This window comes from Microcaecilia unicolor, chromosome 6, assembly GCF_901765095.1.
Source record: "Microcaecilia unicolor chromosome 6, aMicUni1.1, whole genome shotgun sequence".
NCBI lineage: Eukaryota > Metazoa > Chordata > Amphibia > Gymnophiona > Siphonopidae > Microcaecilia > Microcaecilia unicolor.
Window position 1 is genome coordinate 27,904,117 of NC_044036.1, and position 19,429 is coordinate 27,923,545.

Here is a 19,429-nt window from a genome sequence, read left to right on the forward strand (position 1 = left end):
GAGAAAAATATGGCCATGCTGGGTCTTTAAATTTGAATGGATATATATATATATATATATATATATATATATATATATATATATAATAAAACACACCTCCAACGTTCTGAAGCCGAGAAAGTGAAGCCTTCAAGCCTTGAAGCATTCCTGCAACGTTCCGGAACTACGGCTTCAGAATGTTGGAGGTGCGTTTTATTATATAGGATGTGCTCGGTGCTTTTCTGTAGCACATGGGGGGAATTTAATATATGCTGATTAAAGTGGAAGAGTGGCTGGAGGGGGGGCAGGGGAGATAGGACAATCGCTGGGTGGCTGGAGGGGGGGCAGGGGACACAGGAGAATCGCTGGGTGGCTGGAGGGGGGGCATGGGAGAGAGGAGATTCGCTGGGTAGGTAGGGGAGATAGGAGAATTGCTGGGTGGCTGGAGGGGGGGCACGGGAGAGAGGAGAGTCGCTGGGTGGCTGGAGGGGGGCAAGGGAAAAAGAATCACTGGGTGGTTGGAGGGGGGCAGGGGACACAGGAGAATCGCTGGGTGGCTGGAGGGGGCAGGGGAGATAGGACAATTGCTGGGTGGCTGGAGGGGGGCAGGGGACAGGAGAATCGCTGGGTGGCTGGAGGGGGGGGCAAGGGAAAAAGGAAAATCGCTGGGTGACTGGAGGGGGGGCAGGGGACAGAGGAGACTCACTGGGTGGCTGGAGGGGGCAGGGGAGAGAAGAGCATTGGTGGGTGACTGGATGGGGGCAAGGGAAAAAGTAGAATCGCTGGGTGGCTGGAGGGGGGACAAAGGAGACACACTCACACCCAGTAGTCTCACTCTCTCTCTGTCACACAAACACACTCGCACATTCACTCTCTCTCTCTCTCTCTCTCACACACACACAGTCAATCTTACACATAATCTCTCAAACATACACACTCCGAGGAAAACCTTGCTAGCGCCCATTTCATTTGTGGGCTTTTTCATTTGCACTCAGATCTGTTCTGGTCCTTTCTTAACTTTACCTTATGGTAATGATTTGCCCGAAGTCCAGGTCATAATTGTTGACTTGAGCTATGAAGATTGCAGCCACGGCTTCGTAGAGGGCAGTCCCATCCATGTTGATCGTGGCTCCCACAGGCAGGACAAATCTGGCGATCCGTCGATCGATGTGATTGTTCTCCAGTAAACACTTGAATGTGATAGGCAGTGTGGCAGAGCTACAAATCACGACAAAATGACTCAGTTCCAGAGGATGCGAACAACGTTTACACAACCAAATGGGAAACATATTTTTTTCACCCAATGTATAATCAAGCTTTGGAATTTGTTGCTGGAGGAGGATACAGTTAAAACAACATAGTGGGATTTAAAAAAAAGATTTGGACAAGCACTTGAGTTCATTTGTGAGTTGAAAATTAATTAAAACTGGTGACGTGGGAGTAAACCCTATCAATTCAACAGTATCTACACTAATTTTCCATCTGTGCAAGGCAGAAGTTTCTCAATTGCATCACTTGGGTAAAAAAACAGGATCAAATTTCATCTGTAAACCATGAGAAAAATCCAGATTTCCATGGAGCTGGAATCAAGAAGAAATTCATCAGGTTCACTTCCACCCTTGATTAGTTCACACATCCCTAGGCAATAGGCCTGTGCAAGGATATCGGGCAAACGTTCAGCCTTTTGACCCCCCTCCAATTAATATCTAGGCCTGTTGCTCGGTTTCACCCCTAACAATGGAGGAATGGCTTAGTGGTTAGGGTGGTGGACTTTGGTCCTGAGGAACTGAGTTCGATTCCCACTTCAGGCACAGGCAGCTCCTTGTGACTCTGGGCAAGTCACTTAACCCTTCATTGCCCCATGTACGCATTGAGCCTGCCATGAGTGGGAAAGCGCAGGGTACAAATGTAACAAAAATAAAATAAATATTGGAGATTCTACATGGAATGTTGCTACTATTGGAGATTCTACATGGAATGTTGCTATTCCACTAGCAACATTCCATGTAGAAGGCTGTGCAGGCTTCTGTTTCTGTGAGTCTGACGTCCTGCACGTACTCATAGAAGCAGAAGCCTGTGCGGCCACATTGCTGATCTGCAAGGGCCGACTTCTACATGGAATGTTGCTAGTGGAATAGCAACATTCCATGTAGAATCTCAAATAGTAGCAACAGTGGAGGAGTGGCCTAGTGGTTAGGGTGGTGGACTTTGGTCCTGAGAAACTGAGTTCAATTCCCACTTCAGGCACAGGCAGCTCCTTGTGACTCTGGGCAAGTCACTTAACCCTCCATTGCCCCATGTAAGCCGCATTGAGCCTGCCATGAGTGGGAAAGCGTGGGGTACAAATGTAACAAAAATAAAATAGATACTATTGGAGATTCTACATGGAATGTTGCTACTATTGGAGCTTCTACATGGAATGTTGTTATTCCACTAGCAACATTCCATGTAGAAGGCTGTGCAGGCTTCTGTTTCTGTGAGTCTGACGTCCTGCAGGACGTCAGACTCACAGAAGCAGAAGCCTGCGCGGCTTTGGTCCTGAGGAACTGAGTTTGATTCCCATTTCAGGCACAGGCAGCTCCTTGTGACTCTGGGCAAGTCACTTAACCCTCCATTGCCCCATGTAAGCCACATTGAGCCTGCCATGAGTGGGAAAGCGCAGGGTACAAATGTAACAAAAATAAAATAGATACTATTGCAGATTCTACATGGAATGTTGCTACTATTGGAGATTATACATGGAATGTTGCTATTCCACTAGCAACATTCCATGTAGAAGGCTGCGCAGGCTTCTGTTTCTGTGAGTCTGATGTCCTGCACGTAGGTGCAGAACGTCAGACTCACAGAAGCAGAAGCCTGCGCGGCCACATTGGTGATTTGCAAGGGCCGCCTTCTACATGGAATGTTGCTAGTGGAATAGCAACATTCCATGTAGAATCTCAAATAGTAGCAACAGTGGAGGAGTGGCCTAGAGGTGGAGGAGTGGCCTAGTGGTTAGGGTGGTGGACTTTGGTCCTGGGGAACTGAGGAACTGAGTTTGATTCCCATTTCAGGCACAGGCAGCTCCTTGTGACTCTGGGCAAGTCACTTAACCCTCCATTGCCCCATGTAAGCCGCATTGAGCCTGCCATGAGTGGGAAAGCGCGGGGTACAAATGCAATAAAAATAAATTTAAAAAAAACCAATGATAATCACCCTGACACTACCCCTTCCAAAAATGTCTGGGTAAATAAGCTATTTGTAAACTGCCCATCCACCCTACTGGTAAAAATACTTTCTGTTGCTTCTTTGAGATTGTGACATTTTTGGGACCCATTGTTTTGCTTCATCAGCAACTTCTCTTTGGAGCCCCCAGAAGCTACTGTCCTAGGCAACTGCCTAGACTTGCCTAATGGTTGGATCGGCCCTGCTCGATCGATGCATTACAGTTGATGGCTAACAGTGACCCTGACGAGCACTTGGGGGACTTTACTTGGTCCATTTTTTCTTACAACCAAGCATCAAAAAGGTGCCCGAACTGACCAGATGACCACCAAAGGGAATCGGGGATGACCTCCCTTTACTCCCCCAGTGGTCACTAACTACTACTACTACTACTACTATTTAGCATTTCTATAGCGCTACAAGGCATACGCAGCGCTGCACAAACATAGAAGAAAGACAGTCCCTGCTCAAAGAGCTTACAATCTAACCCCCTCCCACCCTAAAAAAACGTTGTAAATATTTTTTGCCAGCCACTATGCCAACCTCAAATGTCATACCCAGCTCCCTGGAGCAGTTTTAGTGGGTGCAGTGCACTTCAGGCAGGTGGACCCAGGCCCATCCCCCCCCTACCTGTTACACTTCTGGTGTTAAATATGAGTCCTTCAAAACCCACCCGAAACCCACTGTAACCACATGTAGGTGCACCCTTCATCCCTAAGGGCTATGGTAGTGGTGTACAGTTGTGGGTAATGGGTTTTGGGGGGGGGGGTTGTGGGGCTCAGCACCCAAGGTAAGGGAGCTATGCACATGGGAGCAATTTCTGAAGTCCATTGCAGTGCCCCCTAGGGTGCCCGGTTGGTGTCCTGGCATGTCAGGGGGACCAGTGCACTACAAATGCTGGCTCCTCCAATGACCAAATGGCTTGGATTTGGTCACTTCTGAGATGGGCGTCCTCGGTTTTCATTATTGCTGAAAATCAGGGACGACCATCTCTAAGGACGACCATCTCTAAGGTCTACCTAAATTTTGCAATTTGGGCGTCCCCGACCGTATTATCGAAACAAAAGATGGACGTCCATCTTGTATCGATAATACGGGTTTCCCTGCCCCTTCGCCAGGACATCCTGCGAGGACATCCTCAGGAAAACTTGGGCACCCCTTTCGATTATGCCCCTCCACGGCTCCGCCCCTACAGTAGCCACACCCTACAGTAGCCACACCCCTTTACTGGCCATGGCGCATATAAACAGGCATCATTGAAAATATTACACCAGTATAGGAGAAGAAAAATAACTTGTTTTTTTTTCATTATAAATAATTTCTGTAAGCTGTTACAGCTCCAGTATACCCAATATGACACAAACCAAATTAGCATACAGACCAGGAAAGGAGAACAGTCTTGCCAAACCTGAAACAATATGTTATCAAAATCTGAGAAACTAACAAACAGATCTCTATTCAGACACTTGGTCTTGCAGTCACACATGCAGAACAGAGATAGCCCCTCTTCAAATTTAACCTGAAATCCTAAGAAGCTAGACTCTGTATGCAGCACAATACCAGAAAAACAGAAAGAAACACATTGCTATACATTGCAAAATAAGACAGCAGATGTAAATTCTCAAATTGGACATATTCCAAACACTAAAATAAAAATAAAATGATTTTTTTCTACCTTTGTTGTCTGGTGACTTTGTTTTTCTGATCATGTTGTTCCCAGTCTCTGATTCTCCTGCTCTCTTCTCTTAACTCCATTTCCAGGGCCTCCTTTCCATTTATTTATTTACTTTCCTCCTTTCTTCTTCATTTCTTGTCCTACATCCATAGGTAAAAGCTGGGTCTTCACCGGACTTGACTGGAGAAGGTATAGAATGGATCCAGCTTTTGCCTATTTTCTCCATTCATGTGTAGTTTTTTCCCTCTTTTCCCTTTCCCTCATCTCTGTTCAGTATGCATCTCCTTCCTCTTTCTTCCCTCTCCTCCATCCATGTCCAGCATTTTTCCTCTCTCCTCCATCCATGCCCAGCATTTCTCCTCTCTTTCCTCCCCTCCATCCATGTTCATCTCACTTCCTCTCTCTTCCCTTCCCTCTATCCATGCCTAGCATTTCTCCTCTCTCACCCCCATCCATATGCATCTCCTTTCTGTCTTTCCTTCCCTCCATCCCTGTCCAACATTTCTCCTCTCTTCCCTGCCCTCCACTCCATTCATGTCCAGCATTTCTCCTCTCTCCCCTCTATCCATGTGCATCTCCTTCCTTTCTTCCCTCTCCTCTGTCCATGTCCTGCATTTCTCCTGCCCTCCCCTCCATTCATCCATGTTCAGCAACTCTCCTCTCTCCCCTGCCCTCCTCTCCATTCATCCATATCCAGCAATTCTCCTCTCTCCCCTGCCATCCCCTCCATGTCCAGCAATTTCTTGTTTCTCCCCTACCCTCCCATTCATGTCCAGCAATTCTCCTCTGCCTTCCCCTTCCATCCATGTCTGGTGATTCTCCTCTACCCTCCCCTCCATGTCCAGCAATTTCTCCTCCCTCCCCTCCCATCCATGTCCAGTGATTCTCCCCTTTCCTTCCTGCCGCCCTGCCTTTAAAACTTTTATTTTTACCTGAAGTTGCAGCGGCAGCAGCCAGAGAAAGTGGCAGGCTGGGTTTGGCTTGCCTGCAGCCTTCCCTTCCCATCTCAGTGTCCCACCCTCCTCTGACGTAATTTCCTCTTTCCACGAGGGCAGGATGCTGAGAGGGAAGGGAAGGCTGGAGGTGAGCCAAGCCTGCTGCTTTCACTGCCACTGCTCTGACTTCAGGTAAAATAAAAGTTTTAAACGTAGGGCAGCAGGAAGGAAGAGGACTGTTGTGGGAAGCTGAGGGCAGGCAGGTAAGGATCATGAGGACCTCTCCCGGCAGTGGTAATCATGGCTTGTGGCGCCCTCCAGAGGTCGGCGTCCCCCCGCCATGCTTACCGCGCTTACCGGGTTGTGCCGGCCCTGAATAACAAGCAATTATCGTCACTAATTGGCAATAATTAGAATTTTTGTGCATCATTTTAGGTGTATATTATAAAGAGGTGCACGTAAAGTCTAGTGCGTGGATCTGAAAAGGGGGCATGGCCATGGGAGGAGCACGGCCGGTTGGGGGCATTCCTAAAATTTATGCGCATTGTTATAGAATTAGGGGGATTCGTTCCTAATTTATCCATGGGGATTTACAACAGGTTTTCTTTGGTGTAAATGGTCATGCCTAAATGTAGTTGCGGTCCCTGGTGCTAAGCATGATTCCATAAATCATGCCTAACTGTATGTACCATTTATAGAATAACACTAAGAGCTATGTTTTTCGGCACCATTTTTTAGATGCCATTTCTAGTCCATTATTCTTGGATTGATTTTTAATTTTTACCCATAATGCAGGTATGATGCCAAAACATAGCCATATTGGGGTTTTTTTTAATGTTTGCATAATCACTTTTCTGATGTTCATTTTTATATTTGTTTTAATGCACTTATTTACATGATTTTTAAGCTTTTTACTTTTTTTTCTTTGATCCATATTTGTTCCTTTTTTTTTTTTTTGCGGACAACGAGAAAATCAAGTTTTCAAAACCTATTTCCAGGGATAAAATTGTTTTTGTAGTTCCACTAGAAAGGCAACTCTGCCTGCAATTAGAGGAGGCATTCCTTGTAGGATTCAATAGAAATCAAACAAAATAAAACATGGGAAAGAAAATAAGGTGATACCTTTTTTTATTGGACGTAACTTAATACATTTCTTGATTAGCTTTCGAAGGTTGCCCTTCTTCGTCAGATCAGAAATAAGCAAATCTTGGTAGATGACAGTATATATAAGTGAAACATCAAAGCATTTCAGTGACATTTTACTTATATATACTGTCATTTACCAACATTTGCTTATTTCCGATCTGACGAAGAAGGGCAACCTTCGAAAGCTAATCAAGAAATGTATTAAGTTATGTCCAATAAAAAAAGGTATCATCTTATTTTCTTTTCCATGTTTTATTTTGTTTGATTTCTATTGATAACCTTAAGAGTGGACTAACACGGCTACCACACTCCTCTACTTAAGATGGAAGATACCGCATACAGCCGCATGAAAAAGCAAATGAACAAACTTTTGGAAACTTATATACACTGTCAGCTAGCACATTTGCTTATTTCCGATCTGACGAAGAAGGGCAACCTTCGAAAGCTAATCAAGAAATGTATTAAGTTATGTCCAATAAAAAAGGTATCATCTTATTTTCTTTTCCATGTTTTATTTTGTTTGATTTCTATAGATTCTACATGGAATGTTGCTATTCCACTAGCAACATTCCATGTAGAAGTCGGCCCTTGCAGATCACCAATGTGGCCGCGCAGGCTTCTGCTTCTGTGAGTCTGACGTCCTGCACGTACGTGCAGGACGTCAGACTCACAGAAACAGAAGCCTGCGCAGCCTTCTACATGGAATGTTGCTAGTGGAATAGCAACATTCCATGTAGAATCTCCAATAGTAGCAACATTCCATGTAGAATCTCCAATGGTATCTATTTTACTGTCATAGTAATGCTTGAATGTTTTCACTTATATACACTGTCAGCTAGCACATTTGCTTATTTCCGATCGGACGAAGAAGGGCAACCTTCGAAAGCTAATCAAGAAATGTATTAAGTTGTGTCCAATAAAAAAAGGTATCATCTTATTTTCTTTTCCATGTTTTATTTTGTTTGATTTCTATTGATTACCTTTAAAAGTGGACTAACACGGCTACCACACCTCTGGTAGGATTCAGGATGAGCTTGCAAGGATGCACATATGTTTGAATTTGTAGAAGTATGTGCGTATTCTGACTTGGAAAACGTAGGCATATGAAATAGGAGCTGCAGAGATGTACAAGTACGGGTGCTGTCTATCTGGGATATAGTCCTACAGTTTATCCTGGCCTCTGTTTTAGAGCTCCTAGCCTAGATGTAGTGAAATAACGATTGCCAGGGAACTGCAAAATCTGAATTTCAGAGTGCCACACATACCCCAGTTGTCCTTCTAACTTTCACGTCACTTCTTCGCTAAATTCCTGTGCTCCTACTGAATGTTTTGTTTTAAAGCTGAGGTCTGGGAAGGAGGTTTAGAAATCTTTTAAATTAAATAAATTGAGTGATGGATTCAGGCCACACATGGAAATGTGATGGACTGAGTCATTATGTAAAACTTTCCCTGGTTCAACAGCTGCACGTGCTGCCTGTTTATTGTGCTTTTCCAAATTGGAATCAATCATTGAATCACTGGCTGTAATGAAAGTGATTTAAAGGGAGACCAGAACTAACATAGTAACATAGTAGATGACGGCAGAAAAAGACCTGCACGGTCCATCTAGTCTGCCCACGATAAACTCATATGTGTATACCTTACCTTGATTTGTACCTGTCTTTTTCAGGGCACAGACCATATAAGTCTGTCCAGCAGTATTTCCCGCCTCCCAACCACCAGTCCCGCCTCCCATCACCGGCTCTGGCACAGTCCCCGTATAAGTCTGCCCTCCCCTATCCTAGCCTCTCAACCACCAACCCCTCTTCCCCCTGCCACCCAATTTCAGCTAAGCTTCTGTGGATCCATTCCTTCTGCACAGGATTCCTTTATGCCTATCCCACGCATGTTTGAATTCCGTTACCGTTTTCATGTCCACCACCTATGCCCACCTACATTCACTCCACTGCATGGCATTTAGAAGGTACGTTTATAACAGGTTATCTAGGAAGGAAGCCCAAGTAGGTGCCTATTTAGAAGTTATTTTATATACACACATGCAGCGGTGTAGCCAGTCCAGTTATTTTAGGTGGGCCCACAGTTATTTTGGGTAACTTTCCAAACCGCTCCCCCTTTGTCCTGCATCTCTTTCCCTCTCCTCCATCCCCAGATTCAATATTTGCCCAAATTGCCCCCGCCTGTGACCCAATAACCCCCTTTCCCTGGTGTACCTCACCATGTTCTCAAGCGGCAGCAACAATGCACATCCTGCTTCCTGTGCTGGTCTCTAAATGCTTCCCTCTGCCGTGTTTCACCCTCACTGACTTCATTTCCTGTTTCCTCTGGTGGGACACGGCAGAGGGAAGCCTGCAGAGACCAGCACAGGCAGTGCAGATGAACATTGCTGCTGCTGCTCATGAATGTGGTAAGGTATATAGGGAGGGAGTTGCCGGACTGCAGACAGATCTGGGGTTTGAAAAGAGGAAGTGAAGGAAGCCAGGTGGCCACCTCAGAAGTGTGTTGGGCGGGCCAGACAGCGTGGAACTCAGCCAACAATGGGTGAGCCTATGCCCACCTAGACCCACACATAGAAACGCCACTGGACACATGCCTCCCTCCCAATACTCAATGCTATTTAATTGGCCAGACATGGACACTGATCAGTTAAATAGCATACTGGTGCTCAGTGCTTTTTTTGTAGAAAAAAAGGTGCCAGTACTCATTATGGGCCGGGTCACCACATATGGCTCCACCCCTGTGATAGCCACACCCCTTATACCAGCTATGGCGCATATAAACAGACATCATTGAAAATATTATACTAGTAAAGGAGAAAAAAAATAACATGATTTTTTTTCATTAGAAATAATTTCTGTAAGCTGTTACAGCTCCATTATGTACAGCGCTGCATAACCCTGGTAGCACTTTAGAAATGTCAAGTAGTAGTAGTAGTAGCATTATACCCAGTGCAAAATAAGACAGCAGATGTAAGTTCTCAAATTGGACATATTTCAAACACTAAAATGAAAATAAAATGATTTTTTCTACCTTTGTTGTCTGGTGACTGCGTTTTTCTTTCCATATTGTCCCAGTCTCTGATTCTGCTGCTATCTGTTCCCTTAACTCCGTTTCCAGGGCTTCCTTTCCATTTATTTCTTTACTTTCCGCCTTTCTTCTTCATTTCTTGTCCTACATCCGTAAGTAAAAGCTGGGTCCTCCGCAGACTTGACTGTCCAGTGGATCCAGCTTCTGCCTATTTTCTTCATCCATGTGCAGATTTTCTCCTCTCTTCCTTTTCCCTCATCTCATTCCTCACTCTTCCCTCCCCTCCATCCATGTCCAGCATTTCTTCTCTCTCTCCTCCCTCTCCTCTATCCATGTCCCCCTCCATCCACCCATGTCCACCAACTCTCTTCTCTCCCCTGCCCCCCTCCAGCCATCCATAGCCACCCAGTGATTCCCTTCACTCCCCTGCCCCCCCCAGCCATCCATACCCACCCAGCGATTCCCTTGGCTCCCCTGCCCCCCCTCCAGCCATCCATCCCCACCCTCCAGCCATCCATACCCACCCAGCGATTCCCTTGGCTCCCCTGCCCCCCCTCCAGCCATCCATACCCACCCAGCGATTCCCATGGCTCCCCTGCCCCCCCTCCAGTCATCCATACCCACCCAGCAATTCCCTTGGCTTCCCTGCCCCCCTCCCCACCCCGCAATTCCCTTCGCTCCCCTGCCCCCCCTCCAGCCATCCATCCCCACCCCGCGATTCCCTTCGCTCCCCTGCCTCCGTCGCAGCAGCCGCAGTGTAAGGCCGTCTCTAGCCTTCCCTTCGTTTTCTGTCGTGTCCCGCCCTCGCGGAAAACGGAAATGATGTCAGAAGAAGGCGGGACACTGACAGGAAACGAAGGGAAGGCTAGAGACGGCCTTACACTACGGCTGCTGCGACGGAGGCAGGGGAGCGAGGAGAATCGCGGGGTAGGGGGATGGATGGCTGGAGGGGGGGCAGGGGAGCGAAGGGAATCGCGGGGTGGGGATGGATGCCTGGAGGCGGGGGGGCAGGGGCGCGGATGGGGGGGCAATAAAAAGGTGCCAGTACACCGTACCGTTGCGTACCGGCACAAAAAAAGAACTGCTGGTGCTTAACTGCGGATATTCAGTGGGCGATAACTAGTTATCTCCTGCTAAATATCCACGGTTAGTGGCTAGCCACTAACCGGCTATGTTCAACAGATAAAATAAGCCGCATAAATAGCAGACTTTAACTGCTAAAAGGTTAACCAGTTAGCATTGAATATCGGCTTAACTGGTTATGTTTATGTCTATTAATAATATTTGATATACCACCATTTCTAAAAATATAGGTCACAGCGGTTAATAATAAAAAACTAGAAAATGGAAAAAAGAACTCCAATTTAACAGTAAAGACCCATCCACAGAGAGAATCATACACACGGTTAAAATAAGAAACCAGTCTGGGCTCACCTCAGGCGCCAGTACATTCCATTAAATCCTTAGAAAAGGGAGCCAAACACAAGGCCAAAAAGATGGGATTTTAATAATTTATTTTATTTTATTTGTATCCCACATTTTCCCACCTTTTTGCAGGCTCAATGTGGCTTACAAATAACCGTTAATGGCGTTAGCCGATTCCGTCTGAACAAATACATGGTAAGAATGAATACAAAGTGATATTGTGGTGGAATGAGGTACATGTATGGTAGGTACAGTTGGGGGGAACTTAGAGAGCGAAAGGGGGAAGAAGAGTCAGGTAATGTCCGTTACGGTCTTTGGTTACGTTGTGTCGCAAGTGACCAGGTATTTTTATGTTGGGTCGGTGGGGTATGCTCTTCTGAACAGGTCTGTCTTTAGTGCTTTCCGAAAATTTAGGTGGTCGAACGTAGTTTTTATTGCTTTTGGCAATGTGTTCCATAGTTGTACGCTTAGGAAGGAAAAGCTGGATGCATAGGTGGATTTGTATTTGAGTCCTCTGCTGCTTGGGTACTGGAGGTTCAGGTATGATCGTGCAGATTTTGTGGTGTTTCTGGTTGGCAGGTCGATGAGGTCTGTCATGTATCCCGGTGCCTCGCCATAAATAATTTTATGAACAGTCGTGCAGATTTTGAAAGTGATACATTCTTTGATTGGTAACCAATGCAATTTTTCTCTGAATGGTTTGGCGCTGTCAAAACGTGTTTTTCCAAATATAAGCCTGGCTGCTGTGTTTTGGGCGGTCTGAAGTTTCTTTTTGATTTGATCCTTGCATCCCGCATAGATTCCATTACAGGAATCTGTGTGGCTTAGTACCATTGACTGTACCAGGCTACGAAATATTTCCCTCGGGAAGAATGGTTTCACGTGTTGAGTTTCTACATTGAGAAAAACATTTTCTTTATTGGATTTCGCTTGGGTCTCTAGTGAGAGGTTATGGTTGATTGTTACTCCGAGAATTTTCAGGATGTCTGAGATAGGGAGGGTATATCCTGGGGTGTTAATGTTTGTGGGTTCGTATGTATTGTATTGGGATGAGATGATGAGACAGTGTGTTTTTTCTGTATTGATGAGTTTTAGTTGGAATGCATTTGCCCATGAGGTCATGATGTCTAAGCTTAGCTTAAACATTATGAACTCATAAACATTGGTGCTGTGTAGGGTTCGAAATCCTGATTGTGACTCATGTAGTAGAGTGAATTTGTTTATGTAGTCATTGAGTTGTTTGGTCACCAGTCCTTCCATTAGTTTGACTACTAATGGGATAGATGCTACTGGGCGGTATTGGTAATGTTGTTTGTTTTTTTCTTGGTGTCTTTTGGTATTGGGGTGAGCAGGATGTTGTCTTTTTCTTTAGGGTAGATACCCTAATGCTTTGAACTGAGGAAATGAAAGTTAGCAGTTTAAAAAAACCCTGGATACTTAATGTCGGTTGCCGGAAATGGCTCGGCATTGACTATCTGGGTTTAATGCTGGTGGCAGACAGCAAAACTGCTGCCCTCTGCTGGTTGAATATCAGGCTCATGGTGTCTAGGTGTCTTTCTAAAACTGCTTCAAAAAACCTGCCAAAATCGTGGCTAAATGCACTGTGCTTGGGAGTAGGTATAAATGTAGGTGTATGAAGCATTTTATAAACTCCGCATTCAGTCTGCGACTCCAGCCCAAACTACACCGCCAAACTCACGTGTCATATAACAGTATGCGCCTTTTTGGTGACCCATGGGGTTATTTCATAAAAGGTCTTTTACAAATATAAAACAGGGTTGATGCGAGAGAAAAAAAAATCTTTATAACAGGACTCCTAGATTAATTGGGTAGGAAGGCTCCTATTTTATAAAGACAAAAAGGCAACTAGCACATCAATCCTTACCTTGGTGGGATGAAGACACCCTGATGCCAGGACAACTGCTCCAAAGGCAGCATCTTCTCTAGCCTCAATGTCCAATCTATGTAAATCAATGCAAAGAGGACCAAGGGTGAGCTTCCATCCACGATAATGCCATACCTCTGGTTGAATGAGCCTTGAGTCCAGGAGGGGGCTCCCGACCTTTAAGCAAATAAGCCAGACTGATGGCTTCCTTCAGCCACTGTGCAATGGTTGTCTTCATAGCAACCTCAAATGTTTGAGGTCTACCAAACACAAAAAGAGGGTCTGATCTACAAAATTCATTTGTGTCTTGTAGATATTGCATCAAAACTCTTCGAACACTAGAAGCTTTAAAATTCAAAACTCTTCCTTCCAATCCTCCCAACAAAAGGCAGACAGCTCAATTATTTGGTTAATATGGAAAGCGGATATGACTTTTGGAAGAAAGAGGACACTGTCCTAATAGATACTTCCACTTCTGTAAAATGCAAAAAGAGATCTCGACATGAAAGCGCCTGCAAAGCTGAAATGGTTGTCTTCAAAGTTAATCTTTCAAGTGTAAGCCCTAACCTATGAAGGTCACTCTAGGTAGTCACCTAGTTTTCTCTTCAGAGCACAAGAAGGGGCCTGGTACATAATATTTGTTTTCTGGGTCATGAGCTAGGACTGGAAACATCTCCAATAGGCCAAAAAAGGCTATTACAATTCACACACTCTCGTTGAATAATTGAGACCACACATAAGATGTGCTCTGAACCACTTCTTGTTTACTGAACTACTTCAGATAAATTTAAACAGGCATTTCTTCCGCAGAAGCAAGCAATAAACTTGAAAACGTACAGAAGTTCCAGCTCCTCAATACACAGAATCTCCTTAAATCCACAGAGGACTTTGTTGTTCACAGATCACATCTCTGTTCCTAAATTCATGTAGTGGCAGTGCTGATTATAAGAAGGGAACCACAGTCACGTGACTTTGATGATCTCTCTTGTGCCTGGTGAGTCTCCTGATGGCTGGAGATAAGCTGGTGTCCTCTGGGGACTGCCAAGGCACTGCTACGGTAGTGTGAGGGTTCCTTTCTTCAGCCTTGAGTAAAATACTTAGCTGGATACCAAGACAATAAAAATGGTAAAATAATGTAGCTTTCTACCTCCCCTCCTAATACTATTAAGTGGGTAAGTAAGGGCTCCCTCATGCCCCTGGTTTACCCAGACTGCAGGACGGTATCTGTATAATGACTGAAACCTGTTATTGTCAGTTATTTTTAAGATTCGCGGTAAAGTACAACCCAGCTAACAATTTTTGTGCTTCTGCTGGCTATTAAGGCACTAGGGGATCCTTTTACTAAGGTGCGCTGAAAAATGGCCTGCTGTAGACGCGTGTTTTGGGCGCACGCAGAATTATTTTTTAGCGCACCTACAAAAAAATGCCTTTCTTTTTTTGCCGAAAATGGATGTGCAGTAAAATCAAAATTGTCTCGCGTACATTTTGGGTCTGAGAACCTTACTGCAAGCCATTGACCTAGTAGTAAGGTCTCATGTGGTAATGGTCTACGCACTCTAAAATTACACCTAGAAAATGCAGTGAATCGATGTTTGCAGCTCATTTAATTTTCTGTCTTTTATTGTATATTGATTAATTTTTTATCATATATTAATATTGTTTGAAATTGATATGTTTTAAATTTATTTGTTTTATTTAGACTCCTGATGCAGGCCAGTTGGGCCGAAACACAGCTGTGTCGAGTCATATTACCATAATAAATCCATTCAGTTTTTTTACTATTTTTGTGTCGTCTTTTTTTCACTTTTTCTATCCGTCTACAGTTTTGTTTTTTGCAGTTCCTTCTATTTATTTTTTATTATTTATTTTTAATTTTTACCTTTTATTCTTTATCTTCCACTGTTTCTTTTTTGTTTTTGGATATTTTTTCCTTTTTTTGCGTCATCTTCGCTGTTTTTGATCAATGGTCTACGCACGTCATAAAATAAAAAATATTTTTCAGACGCACGCCAAAATTACTGCAAGGACTGTCACGTCTGTGGCCGTGACCACCCTCAGACTTACCTCATTTCTGGGGGCCAGCAGCTCTGCTGGCTTCTGTCTGTCTTTGTGTTAGTCTTGTCTCTGGCTCTGTGTGCTGATTACTTCACTAGACCTCACCTGTGTGTGCTATGCCTCTCTAGGGAGCCAGCATCTAAGATGGCTGCCACCGGCTCTGTGCCAGCTTCCAAGATGGCTCCTGCTTGTCTTTCCTGTGGGCTCACTTCCTATGTGTGCCAAGCCTCTCTTTGGGGTCAAGGTACTTCCTGCTTCTGTCCTGCTGCTGGTGACCTCATCAGTGAGAGCCTTCATAAGGAAGAGCTGTGCTGGCATTCTGGGCCTTTGCATTGGTGTTATGCTCTTAGGCCAGGTCAGGTTAGTAAGTGTCTGCTGCACTACTGCTTAGCCTTTCTCTGGGTTCGAGCCCAGCTTCGCTCTGTGTCTGTGTCTGTTGTCTTCCTTTGGGGGGTTCTTCCCTGCCTCTGCGTTTCTGTGGACTATGGGTCCTTCCTGGCTTATCCTGTGTTTGGAGGGAAGCCTCTGCTCCTGGCTTACTCTGTGTTTGGGGTGAAGCCTCTGTTCCTGGCTTACTCTGTGTTTGGGGTGAAGCCTCTGTTCCTGGCTTACCCTGGGTTGGGGTGAAGCCTTTGTCCTGGTTTACTCTGTCTGTTCTCCTGTCTGCCCAAGACCCTTGGCCTGTTATTCCTGGTTTGCTCTCTTTACCCTGAACCCTGCCTTGCCTAGGCTGTGTGCCTACCCTGCTTGTATATCCTGAGTGTATATCCTGAATCCTGTATCTGTCTAGCTAGTGTGTATTTCCTGGGTGGTTATTCCTGTATCCTGTCTCCACCTAGCTAGAGGGTTTACCCTGTGGGTATTCCTGGATCCCTGTTCTGCCTAGTGTGTTGCTGCCCTAGTCCTTGCTCCTGCTAGCTTCTGTACGCCTTGTGTTCCTTGGTCTGTCTTCTGGGTCTTGCTAGTGGCTGTGCAGCAGCACCCTGTCTGAGTCTAGTTCCGTGCCCTGTCGCCCTCGTGTATCCCAGACCCAGGGTGGGTCCTCTGGATCTTCAGTTCCTGCCTTATCCTTCAAGTCCTGCCGGCCGCCTGCACTTCGGAGCTCAACTCCGGAGGAACGGTGGCTAAGTGCAGGTGAAGCTGTTCCTGTCTCATCTGTTCTAGTTGCCTGCCTTGTACTACTCCAGTCCAGAGTTCCAGTACTGCTCTTCTGTGTTTCCAGTCCCGAGGTGGTCTTGCCTGCTGCTGCCGCTCCTCGGCAGTGGCCCAAGGGCTCACGAACTCCAGTCCTGCCTCGAGGACCTGACAGAATGCCAAGACCCTTGAGAGCACGACAAGGACCATGCGGTAACTGGGCAGTAACTCCAATTTGGCGTGTATTGGGTACGCATAGGCGCCTACGCAGCTTAGTAAAAGGGCCCCTAGGTCTGAGGACTTCCCTAGTTGTGAAGATCCTGGCGGGAGGGAAAACCATGAGACAAAATGTTTGAATTTTGTTCCAGGCTTGCAAAATTCCCTTCATGAAAGACTCCTTCTTTTATTATAATAACGGTTTCCTTAACTCTTCCCTCCTAATAGGAAAAGGAAAGGGAAGAGAGATCATCAACTGAAACCTTTTCTAGAGGTAGGAACAGTGGTGTGCTGGAGCAGGCTCTCACAGGCTCTCGAGAGCCGTTTGTTAAGTTTTTAAGAATTTTGGGAGCCGGTTCTCCATGGCTACTTTAACAAATGGATCCCAAAATGTGGGCTTGGGCCCCTCCTGAATTCTCTTTTACTTTGCTGGCGAGAGAGAGCCCCCTGTTAACAATTTACCAGCACACCCCTGGGTAGGAACTCCTTTGTTCTAAACGGCAGTTATTTTTCTTTTCCTTGGCTGCTGGAGAGTTAGCTCATCCAGTGACCTAGTTTTAAACTGAAACCTTTTCTAGAGGTAGGAACTCCTTTGTTCTAAACGGCAGTTATTTTTCTTTTCCTTGGCTGCTGGAGAGTTAGCTCATCCAGTGACCTAGTTTTAAACTGAAACCTTTTCTAGAGGTAGGAACTCCTTTGTTCTAAACGGCAGTTATTTTTCTTTTCCTTGGCTGCTGGAGAGTTAGCTCATCCTGTGACCTCAATTAAGTGATAATTAAGGTGTGGGGAAGTAGAATACATGCATAGGTTGCTCAAAAGAGGCCCCTTAGATTCAAAAGTATATAAAGAGGGAAGGTCCCACTGAACTTTCTTTCTGAGAAGTTCTGAGAGAAGAGGACATTTCTCTGGTAAGTGAACACTACTTTGCTTGTGCTTTGGGAACTTAAAGATTGGGGTTTAAAGGAGGAATTGTAGGTTAGTGTTAGGCAAACTTAAAAAGCAAATTTCAACAGCTAACAGAAAACAGCTAATCTCCATAGTCTTTTCCACTTAGTTTTAAAAGCCTTGTACCACAGCATTAACAGATAGAATCTAACAGCCACTGCAGGATCTAATTTAGTATTCCCACCCACCCTCCCCAGCACCCACCCACCCCTAGGACAACTCCTCATTTATAGTCAGTTATTGTAATTAGGGTAACAAGCAAGGAGTGCTCTTATAGAGTTTTAAATACATTTCATTACCATCTAAGAAGGAAATACTAAATAAATCATACAATACACTATATAAAGTAAAAGACACTTTTATATTAGGCTAATATCCTTAATACTGTAGCAAGTTTTAAAATATTGGAAAACTCAAAAACACTAAGATGGAGTCAGCAGTCCAGCAGCGAGAGGGGTGCTATCCAGTCTTTTGCATTGAGTGTCACATGTATGATTATCTCCCAGTTGGTGAGATGTCATATGTTTGCGCCCGATGCAAAGAGCTCCTAGCTCTTAGAGAACATGTCCGTTCTCTTGAGGCTAGAGTAGCAGACTTGGTGGAGCTGAGGGAGACAGAGAGGTACATAGAGGAGACCTACAGGGATGTTGTAGAGAGGTCCCACCTCCAGTCTAGTAGCCCTTGTGCTACCTTGGAGGAGGGAGGTCTCCTAGAAGGAGAGCATCACCCTGGTGAGTAGGAAGTACTCCTGTAGCCAGGACCTGCCCACCAGGGTATGTACTATCCTCTCGCACTGAGGATATGTCTCCAAGTGCTGCCCGGGAGGGAAAGGTTAGGACAGCTGTTGTAGTTGGTGATTCGATCATTAGGCATATAGATAGCTGGGTGGCTGGTGGACGTGAGGATCACCTGGTGACTTGCCTGCCTGGTGCGAAGGTGGCGGACCTCACGCATCACCTAGATAGGATTTTAGATAGTGCTGGGGAGGAGTCCGCTGTCTTGGTACATGTGGGTACCAATGACATAGGAAAATGTGGGAGAGAGGTTCTGGAAGCCAAATTTAGGCTCTTAGGTAGAAAGCTCAAATCCAGATCCTCTAGGGTAGCATTTTCTGAAATGCTACCTGTTTCACGTGCAGGGCCCAAGAGACAGGCAGAGCTCCAGAGTCTCAATGCGTGGATGAGACGATGGTGCAGGGAGGAGGGTTTTAGATTTGTTAGGAACTGGGCAACATTCTGGGGAAGGGGGAGCCTATTCCGAAAGGATGGGCTCCACCTTAACCAGGGTGGGACCAGGCTGCTGGCGTCGGCATTTAAAAAGGAGATAGAGCAGCTTTTAAACTAGAAATGGGGGGAAGGTCGACAGTCGCTCAAAAGCGCATGGTTCGGGAAAAGGTATCTTGCAAAGATACCTCACAAACAGGGAAGATAGGGTTTCTGGATAGTGAGGTTGCACAACAGACCGTGGTAGGCCAGGTGCCCTTAAATACAACTAAAGATCAGACAAAAGATGTCAAATCAATAGTGTCAGGTACTAAGCATCATGCAAATAAGAACAACAAACATACTCTGAAATGTCTATATGCAAATGCTAAGAGTCTAAGAAATAAGATGGGAGAGTTGGAATATATTGCACTAAATGAAAAATTGGATATAATAGGCATTACTGAGACCTGGTGGAAGGAGGATAACCAGTGGGACACTGTCATACCGGGGGTACAAAGTATATCGTAATGATAGGGTGGACCGGACTGGTGGAGGGGTAGCATTGTATATTAACGAGAGCCTTGACTCAGATAGATTACAA

General features: G+C 45.3%; 1 protein-coding gene across 3 annotated transcripts in view; it reads right to left on the bottom strand.

The window, feature by feature from the left end:
* Positions 1–19,429, bottom strand: part of SLC1A7 (solute carrier family 1 member 7) — a 145,284-nt gene that overhangs the window by 20,233 nt on the left and 105,622 nt on the right. For all 3 annotated transcript variants that reach the window (XM_030205985.1, XM_030205988.1, XM_030205987.1), the window contains exon 8: positions 1,003–1,197. In XM_030205985.1, coding sequence (XP_030061845.1) covers positions 1,003–1,197 — 195 coding nt within the window. The remainder of the gene's footprint in view (positions 1–1,002; positions 1,198–19,429) is intronic.